The sequence below is a fragment of the Coregonus clupeaformis genome, unplaced genomic scaffold, assembly GCF_020615455.1.
Source record: "Coregonus clupeaformis isolate EN_2021a unplaced genomic scaffold, ASM2061545v1 scaf0145, whole genome shotgun sequence".
NCBI lineage: Eukaryota > Metazoa > Chordata > Actinopteri > Salmoniformes > Salmonidae > Coregonus > Coregonus clupeaformis.
In genome coordinates this window covers 424612-435065 of record NW_025533600.1, presented here as the reverse complement: position 1 = coordinate 435065, position 10454 = coordinate 424612, and the positions used below count along the sequence as shown (strand labels likewise).

General features: G+C 46.6%; 1 protein-coding gene across 1 annotated transcript in view; it reads left to right on the top strand.

The window, feature by feature from the left end:
* The first annotated feature begins 1690 nt into the window (after positions 1 to 1690).
* The window catches only part of LOC121557112 (cytohesin-3-like), a 48021-nt gene continuing 39257 nt past the window's right edge, over positions 1691 to 10454 (top strand). The window contains exon 1 of the mRNA XM_045213729.1: positions 1691 to 2048. Coding sequence (XP_045069664.1) covers positions 2030 to 2048 — 19 coding nt within the window. The 5' untranslated portion in view covers positions 1691 to 2029. The remainder of the gene's footprint in view (positions 2049 to 10454) is intronic.

Here is a 10454-nt window from a genome sequence, read left to right as displayed (position 1 = left end):
CTTAAGGGCCCTGTTTATACTGTAGTTCCAGTTTCAGTTGCTGTGGTGTTAAAGGTTGAAAAGAGAGTGTTTATGGAAGTCAACTTAACACAGGAGCTGGAGAAAAATAAACAACCACAGAAATAAGTCAAAGGTGACAAAGAGTATGTTGAGCAAAACGTAGTGTAGACTCTTCCAAAAGGGTTCTCCGGCTGTCCCCATAGGATAACCCTTTTTGGTTCCAACTAAAACCCTATTTGGTTCCAGGAACCCAAAACGGTTCTACTTGGAACCAGAAAGGTTATACCTGGAATCAACAAGGGTTCTTCAAAGGGTTATCCCTATGGGGACAGCCGAATAACCCTTTTAGGTTGTAGAAAGCACCTTTTTTCTAAGAGTGTATCAGTTGAATTAAGGATGACTTGCTGGAGCAGCAAACAGAGAGGTGTTAGAGTTTGTCATTTGCCATGTGAACCAACAAACACTCCATCCCAACCGGACTACACTGGATCATTCTGGATCATTCTGGATTGATCTAGTTCTGGTTCTGGTTTTGGTTGTCATAATATCCCAGTAGTGTCATGCTGATGTAATGTTTGGACTGTAGAGGAATTCTAGAACCACTCAAAGTGGAATGGTGGAGTCTGTGATGCGAGGAATATTCACACACAATTGCATTTATTCCTTTGTGTTTCACATGTTGTTCAAAAATAAACTACAGTATATAGGGAAATCAGTTGGATGCCTCACTGTTGGATGCTTCACACTCCATACGTTTCAGTTTATAGAGAGCCTACATAGGGGTTTGTCTTCGCAATTGTATCTCTGTATAAGAAGAGGCATTCAATTCTGGACATTTTTTGTAAGAGACATCAATGAATAAACAAATGAAAGAATGAATGAATACATTAAAACATCTGTTCATTCTTGACCCCTGGAGTAATGTGTACAGGAAGAGAGACCCCCCTTCTTTCTCTGAAGAGGCAGGAATGCGATAATTGAAACCGTGTGTGTTGTAGAAACAAAGGCGCAGAGTGAGTGTCTGTGTGTGTGTGTGTGTGTGTGTGTGTGTGAGTGTGTGTGTGTGTGTGTGTGTGTGTGTGTGTGTGTGTGTGTGTGTGTGTGTGTGTGTGTGTGTGTGTGTGTGTGTGTGTGTGTGTGTGTGTGTGTGTGTGTGTGTGTGTGTGTGTGTGTGTGTGTGTGTGTGTGTGTGTGCCTTTTCCCTGCTATCGGCCTACACACTGGCTGGTTCTCACTGCTTGTGTGAGTGTTTGTTCTGGGCTTGGAATCAGATACCAATTCACTACCCAGCACCATTCCCTGTCTCATAGTGGTATCCTTATTTTCTGTGTTTTTATTACTGGACCAAGCAGAGATCCTGCAGTATAGCCTAAATTGGAGAGGATAATATAATAATTATTGTTTCTAAAATTGTCAGCACACACACACACACACACAATGAGCATATTTTCTTTGTCAAAGAAAGAAACCAGATGCAGTGACCATAGGACACACCGTAGCCTACTACTTTACCTCATCAGTGATCTGGGGATTTGATTGAATAATTCCCTAACAGATTACAATACAGTACAACCCTTGTACAGTACAGTCACATGAGGGCAGGTTTGTATTCGTCGCTCCACAGGGCGGGACATGATGATGACGTACAGTGAAAGCTGCCTGTCTGTCTAGCGGAGTAGCGGAGCTCGGATGGGATAGCCTACTCTCCGGATACTAGTGGAGTGAAGGCGTATCTGCCGGATAATATGCAACCGATCACTCTAGAAAAGAGACGTCGCCGTTTCAGTTCCATCTGAAATAGCTAGGCTACACTGATGACGGATATCCAAGTGGATTGCCTCGTGATTCCAGCATTGGTGGCAAGAGCAAGAATATTCCCCAAAACAAGACGCGGCTTCTGAGGTCAACCTGTCTGCAAATGCACCCTACAAATTAAAACGCGCATTTCAATCATTTACCCCATATTCATACAACAAGTTTCAGCGATCCGAACTCGTTTTTTTGGACCTTTGCATTTTCCCCTTCAGACATGGACGAAGACAATCAAGGTACATCCCATTCACATGCATGTGTATCTTTCATGTTTCGATGTGCTGTTATGTGCACTAGGATCATTTTGGGTAGGCTACAGCAGGTCCTAAGGCCGGTTTAATGACAACAATCAGGTTAACACTGTATTTCCATTGAGGTATTGTGATATTTCACATAATAATAATACTATAATCATCATTATGTCTATGTTATATGTTACTTACAATAGATTTAGGGATGACGTTAGAAAATAATAGAAGAAGAAAGAATACGAAAATAAATAGAAGGCATCTAGAATGCGAACCGTTATCCCTCTACATTGAGACACAATTGACATGTCCCCCTACGCTCGTGTATGGTATAGCGACCCAGTTATGAGCATGTTTCATGGTTCCATGAGAAGTAATCTGAAACAGAACCCTCAGTCATCACACACAGTGGAGGTGTAGCGCGCTAATGCAGGATGGATGGATATGGATTGACCTATATTCTGCGTTAGTAAGAACAGGACTGTCACACTCCAGCGGATAGGCATGATGCCTGTATGAATACATCACTGTCATGAGGCTGAATGCGGAACGCATACTCCCTTGGCTTATTATTAAGACTTCAGTCACCAGGTCAGTTCCACACTCATTCCAGGCAAGCTCAACAGGTCATTCCATATGTAAGGTTTGTAAAGTATGACAAGCCTCAAGGCTAATTCAAGCACTGCTCTGTGATATATAAAGTTATGACTAATTGAAGAGTGCTCTCTCTGGCTCAGTTCCATGACTAGATGCTTTGTGAATGTGTGTATGTGTGTGTGTGTGTGTGTGTGTGTGTGTGTGTGTGTGTGTGTGTGTGTGTGTGTGTGTGTGTGTGTGTGTGTGTGTGTGTGTGTGTGTGTGTGTGTGTGTGTGTGTGTGAGTGAGTGAGTGAGTGGACATAAGCACAATCGGCTCAGTAGGCTACACATGATTTGGATCTCTCTATTTGAGCCAGAAAAGTCCAGGAAAAACTCCTGGCCCTAGTCCCAACCATAGTCCCGACCCACCTTTTGAGAAAACACTGATCTACAGCTCTTGCTTGGCCCCTTTACTGGTTACTCCAGAGCTATGTGATGTATGTTATTCATTGTGGCAGAGTGGAGCGAGGGAAGAGGGAAGAGGGAAGAGGGAAGAGGGAAGAGAGCCCTCATTGTGCTGCTATCAAAGTGCCCCCCTCCAGTGGTGGGTGGCAGATGTCAGCAGCAGCACATACATATCACAGACAGACAGACAGACAGACACACCACAGACAGACAGACAGACAGACAGACAGACAGACCATAGACAGACAGACAGACAGACAGACAGACACGACAGACAGACAGACAGACAGACAGACAGACATGACATGACATGACAGACAGACAGACAGACAGACAGACAGACAGACAGACAGACAGACAGACAGACAGACAGACAGACAGACACACCACAGACAGACAGACATACAGACATACAGACATACAGACATACAGACACGACAGACAGGCAGGCAGGCAGGCAGGCAGGCAGGCAGGCAGGCAGACAGACAGACAGACATACCACAGACAGACAGACAGACAGACATACCACAGACAGACAGACAGACAGACCACAGACAGACAGACAGTCAGACAGACACACCACAGACAGACATACAGACATACAGACACGACAGACAGACAGACAGACAGACAGACAGACAGACAGGCAGGCAGGCAGGCAGGCAGGCAGGCAGGCAGGCAGGCAGGCAGACAGACAGACACACCACAGACAGACAGACATACTGTATGGTCCTGTGATGCCAACCAGTCAGACAGCCGAGAGGGGAAGATCAACCCCCCATCCCTGCCTCTCCCTGTTCCCCCATCTCCCTCACGGTAGAGTCTTCCCTAACAGACAGAGAGAGAGAGAGAGAGAGAGAGAGAGAATGGATGGATAGATTGTGGTCTGGAATGATAAGAGAGGTGTCAGTGTGTGTATTTGTGTTTGTGTGTTGGAGAGGATGTGTGTGTGTGGTTGTGTTGGAGGGGATGTGTGTGTGTTGGAGAGGATGTGTGTGTGTGTGTGTTGGAGGGGATGTGTGTGTGTGTTGGAGAGGATCTGTGTGTGTGTGTGTGTGTTGGAGGGGATGTGTATGTGTGTGTTGGAGAGGATGTGTGTGTGTGTGTGTGTGTGTATGTTGGAGGGGATGTGTGTGTGTGTTGGAGAGGATGTGTGTGTGTGTGTGTGTGTGTGTGTTGGAGGATGTGTGTGTGTGTGTTTGGAGGGGATGTGTGTGTGTGTGTTGGAGGGGATGTGTGTGTGTGTTGGAGGGGATGTGTGTGTGTGTGTTGGAGAGGATGTGTGTGTGTGTGTTGGAGAGGATGTGTGTGTTTTGTGTGTGTGTGTTGGAGGGGATGTGTGTGTGTGTGTTGGAGAGGATGTGTGTGTGTGTGTGTGTGTGTGTTGGAGGGTGTGTGTGTGTGTGTGTTGGAGAGGATGTGTGTGTGTGTGTGTGTGTTGGAGGGGATGTGTGTGTGTGTTGGAGGGGATGTGTGTGTGTGTGTTGGAGGGGATGTGTGTGTTGGAGAGGATGTGTGTGTGTGTGTTGGAGGGATGTGTGTGTGTGTGTTGGATAGGATGTGTGTGTGTGTGTGAGCGACTTACAGTTAGTGAGTGCATACATTTTTCATACATTTTTCATACTGGAATAACACATGAATATGTCCTGGAAGGATACGCATAGCGTCACATATGCCAGTTATGCAGACAGTTGATGAGAGAGAAAGAGGGGGAGAGGGTGAGAGAGAGAGAGAGAGGGGGGAGAGGGTGAGAGGGAGAGGGGGGTGGGGGTGGGAGAGAGAGATCACCGGGCTTAATTGTCTAGCACGCTTGGCTTGATTTAGGACACATGCAGGGCATCATCATCACGAATCATCAGTGATCTGCTCACCCAAGATCCACAGTATATACACTGTATGCACGAACAGAACCAGAGCTTACCAGGGTCACTGAGGAGAGACATCCCAGGGAGGAGGTGATCAGGCTGGGTAGCAGAGAAAGGCAGAGTGGGTGAGAGACGGTTCCTGGCTCTGCTCTGTGGGATACCGTCTGTGACACTCCGGGCGTGGGGCGGTCGACAGGAGTCCTACTGGGCCAGTGCGATTAACACACACACACACAGACACACATACAAACACACACAGACACACATACAAACACACACAGCCTGCCAGATGGAGAGCTGCCAGAGAGAGAGAGGGATGGAGAGAGAGCAAGTTGTAGACAGAGAGATGGCAGGGAGTCAGAGAGCGAGAGTGCGAGAGAAAGAGAGAGAGGGAGGGAGGAAGAGGAGGGAAGGTTGGAGACAGGCCAGAGAGGTATGGAGGGAGGCCAGGTCAGTGCAGGGATGAGTACATATTCATCCTTAATCAATTCTTCAGTCTATTACTGGAGTTATGTTCAATAAAACTCCTATCTGTTCTGTGATGATTAGCTAACTGTGGGTGGTAGTAGTGATGTGCAGTGCTCCTCTCCACCAGTGCTCCTCTCCACCAGGACTTCTGTCCATATTTCTTTCTATTTCTTTTTTATTTCACCTGAAGTATCAAACCACTTTGAGACTTTATAGGAGAGAGCAGAGCACCCCTCATTCATGTACACACACACACACACACACACACACACACACACACACACACACACACACACACACACACACACACACACACACACACACACACACACACACACACACACACACACACACACACACACACACACACACACACACACACACACACACACACACACACAGGCCTTATACAACTCTGGACAGCAGCAGAAACTAAGGTGATTTAATCAGTTTGACATGTACTCCACAATACAATGCTTCTCCATAGGACACAATGCTTCTCCATAGGACACAATGCTTCTCCATAGGACAATAGACCTAGAGGAGTGCCAAACACACTCCTATCAACAGGCACCTGCTCTGATTGGTGCCTCACTGCTGCTTTGTTTAATCCACTCATTTGACATGAAGCAGAAGACTCTAATGGCCAATTCTGAACGGCACATTTTAACAGATTAAGTTAAGTGTTTATTAGCAGTGTAATTTCTACTAGCTTTAACTGTGGCACTTAAGTGTGTGTGTGTGCGTGTTTGTGTGTGTGTGTGTGTGTGTGTGTGTGTTTGTGCGGCACTGACTGGTAGAGTGAGAGACCATATGGTATGAATCAGTGTTTTTATCCCTTTAGTTACGTTCACAGCATGTCTACCGACGGACTGTGTGTTTGTGTGTGTGTGTTTGGCCACAAACCGCTCTGTTTACTCAGTGTGAAAACCCACCGTTTTCATTTGCTACGCTTGTGTGCCCGTGCAGCCGCGAGGTTATGTCATGCACGCTCCAGCCCAGCCGAGGCGAGACACATACCACCTCGGAGGCGTATCTCAATAGTCTGATATGGCTTCCTCTGCTTGTCTTCCTTGTCTCCTTGTCTCCTAACCTTCATCTGGACTAATGAAGAATTGGACATTAAGCACCTACTACACTCACCTACTATGCCCTCTACTCTGATCAACCCACATTCAGGAAAGAAGCTAAGTAGAGGAAGCAACGGTCCCAGACCTTCTCGTGTGCCTGCTTCTGTGGATGGCAAAATGGCTTCAGACAGAGAATGTTAAGGAGGTTCTTTGTTTACGTTTGGTCTTTGGAATAGATGGGGCTCCTCTGGACCTCCATGTTTACCCAAGGCCCACCCTCTGTGAAGTAGCTAAGAGAAGTGCAGCTGAAAAGTTGATGGGTCATGGTTCAATGACTATATGAGCTCTCCACATTTTAGAGCAACTCACGCTTAGCTAGTCCAGCTAGAAGACGTCCCTTTGCTCTGTTGCAGCACAGAGCTCACAGTGTGCCGATCCACCATTTATTCAGGTGGACTGAAGTCCTTCAAAGTATACCACAGTACAGCGGCCTCCCAAACTGACTGGCCCTCCCAGGGCACCACTGGCCTGATCAGTAGGTCAAGAGCTTGGGACTATAAGGTTCTATCTGCATTTTTGTCAAAATTGAGTTGTTGACGTAGCCTTTTTCTGTTCTAAGTTCTCTACTTATATAGTACACTAAATACCCCAATTCATGTTGTTAATATAGAAATTGCCGACACCATTCAAACCAATGAGGGTTCAGAACTTTAAGGCCAATTATCTCAAAATAATTTTTTTGCAGATTGAACACAACCCACAGGCACACAATGGTTAAATCAAAGTTAAATCAACGTTGTTTCAACGTCATTTCAATGAATTGACGTCTGTGCCGAGTGGGAAGCTCTCGATGTGTATGTACGGCATGACAACAATAGTGAGGGTACTAAAGCACATACAGATCTGGGACCAGCTCTAGGTTACCACTGCAGTCCTGCAGAAATAGATTGGATCCCAGCAGGCCAATCTGGATTTAGACTACCACAACTGCATTAAAAGGAAAGGGTAGCAGACAAAAATTATATGAAGACTACATTTTATTGGTAATAGTGCCTATGTGTTCCGCATGCCTCTCCATCTCTCTGTCTAGAGGTCACTAGTGGCTGCTGACTGTGGTCGTGGTCGTGCTTATAGATAGCATCAATATCCACATCCACTGCTGCGCCAATCAGTTACTTCTCGATCTAAGCCTGAAGGGCCACCACCAGTCAGCCAGACTGGTCAATACTACCTTGAATAGCCTCTCTCTCTCTCTCTCTCTCTCTCTCTCTCTCTCTCTCTCTCTCTCTCTCTCTCTCTCTCTCTCTCTCTCTCTCTCTCTCTCTCTCTCTCTCTCTCTCTCTCTCTCTCTCTCTCTCTCTCTCTCTCTCTCTCTCTCTCTCTCTCTCTCTCTCTCTCTCTCTCTCTCTCTCTCTCTCTCTCTCTCTCTCTCATCTGAGTTTAACAGTCATTTACTTTCCAGTCTAAATATACTGTATATCAGTCTAAATATATATCTTATACATTGATTGGTGGGTTGTCTGGTTCTCTACCCAGGCCTCCCTGTGTGATTCAACCCAGTGTGAGTCACCTCTGTCAGGCTGGCTGTGCTCTGTGTTGTGACTGCTGTGTGGTTGACACCACCCTGATGCCCTGCTGGCTATATAACAGAGACATTGCTTGGCCTGGCTCAATATCATACAAACAGATACAGCAGAGAGGGGGAGTTGATACTGTACGGTGGATGGGTTGAGAGAGAGAGAGAAAGAGAGAGTGTGTGTGTGTGTGGGTGTTTGGCCAGAGGGGTTTCAAGTCAATACGTCACCATCTTATAATTTCAGACACACTGTTCCTATCACACACGCCCTACTATAGGTCCAAACAAGCAGATGTTTCTATTGCATTTAACCTTTATTCACCCAGGTCAATGTTATTGAGATATAATCTATTTTTTAAGAGAGACTGAATGATGTTGAGTCCACATTTTAAATGGTGGAGCATGTGCTACCATTATATACCCTTGCTATACCCCTCGACCACCTGCTTGAGTTGAAGTGAAGTTACAGTAAATTGGAGTTAGTTAAGTTGGAGTTTTAGGATTATTGACAGACTGGCCCACATGGAAGTTTAATCAGTTCCTCTCTAAATGGATTTGATAGGGTTTGGAGAGTAGATGTAGCTGCATAAATGCGCTCTGTGTTCTGGTGTGTTAGGAGAGACTGGGGACAGCACATGGGTTTCATTTGGAAATCCTCCTGGACCTCAGCACTGTTTTCTCAATCTTAAAAAAGTCTTAAAGGGTCTAAGAAACGTTGATAAGTGAGTGTGACGTGCGTGGCAGGAACTGTGAACTGTTGTGTCCCAGCAGAAGGGTCCTAGTATTGGAGAGAGCACACAGAGGTTCTCAATAACAGCCATGATTCCTCTCATCTCCAGTCCATGCTCCCTCCCTAGCTGGCTGATATACGGGGCTGCCTAGTAAAGGGTTCCACATGAAGAATGGATGAAAAGATTCAAAACAGACCTAGACCAGGCCAACAATACGGAGGTTTGGGGTGTGTGTGCGTGGGTGGGTGGAGGGGTGGGGTCAGTGTGTATGTGTGTGTGTGTGTGTGTGTGGGAGGGGGATTTTGGAGGCGTGAGGCAAATTGAGCTCTATTTTTCTCCTCTCTCAGAGCGTGCTAGAACTCCCAGGAGTCCTGGGTCATATGTTGAAAATAATTTTTGCGGGAAAGAACAGCCCCCGCTCCAGTCTGGGCTTTGTCGGCCCTCAAGTTCAAGGTTCTGTGTGTATGTGTGTGTGTGTGTGTGTGTGCGTCTGTCTATGCGTGCATTCGTGCCTGCATGTGTTACATGTTGGCTTTTTGGAAAGGGAAGAGAAGGCCGACCAGAGAGGAGCGGAGGAAAAGGCAGGGCTGGAACAATTATGTAAGGGATCATAGATTGTAAAAGCTGCTGAAGATGCAGGAAAAATGTGTATCCACCCTCAGTCACTACAGCCAGCCAGCATGCCAGGTCATCCAGTCCCCCTCTGTCTCCAAACACACAAGATCTTATAACCTCTGGTTTCCTCAGGTTAAATGCGTCCTTCAAATGGATGGATCATGGGGTGGCCAGAACAGAGACTTTATCTCCAGCATGTACTTTTATCCTTTTGACCGTGATGTTGCTCTTATAGGGATGGGTTGGTGTTGGATAGAGTGAGGAGTGTATCTTCCTGAAAATGCTTTCAGCCTCTTGACCACTGTCTTGTCTTCACATCAGGTTTTATGTGCACTGTTGGTTTTGAGCTTTCAGCTTACTGGAAAGAAATGTGCTTTGTGCGTTTGTGAATGGCAGGACACTGAATCAACAGTATAGTGCTCTATTACATTATCTGTCCATCTCAGTGCTCTCTCCTCCTCTTTCTCCTCTCCTCTCCTCTCCTCTCCTCTCCTCTCCTCTCCTCTCCTCTCCTCTCCTCTCCTCTCCTCTCCTCTCCTCTCCTCTCCTCTCCTCTCCTCTCCTCTCCTCTCCTCTCCTCTCCTCTCCTCTCCTCTCCTCTCCTCTCCTCTCCTCTCCTCTCCTCTTTCCCCAAAGGTCCTGTCACTCTGATGCTCCCTCCACTCTTCTCTCCTCTATAAGAGGATTTGTACAGTAATGCTCAATGGCTTATTCTGGACCAGCATGTCAGTAGAGTAGACCATGCTCTCTCTCTCTCTCTCTCTCTCCCTCTCCCTCTCCCTCTCTCTCTCTCTCTCTCTCTCTCTCTCTCTCTCTCTCTCTCTCTCTCTCTCTCTCTCTCTCTCTCTCTCTCTCTCTCTCTCTGTCTCTCTCTCTCTCTTTCTCTCTCTCTCTCTCTCTCTCTCTCTCTCTCTCTCTCTCTCTCTCTCTCTCTCTCTCTCTCTCTCTGTCTCTCTCTCTCTCTCTCTCTCTCTCTCTCTCTCTCTCTCTCTCTCTCTCTCTCTCTCTCTCTCTCTCTCTCTCTCT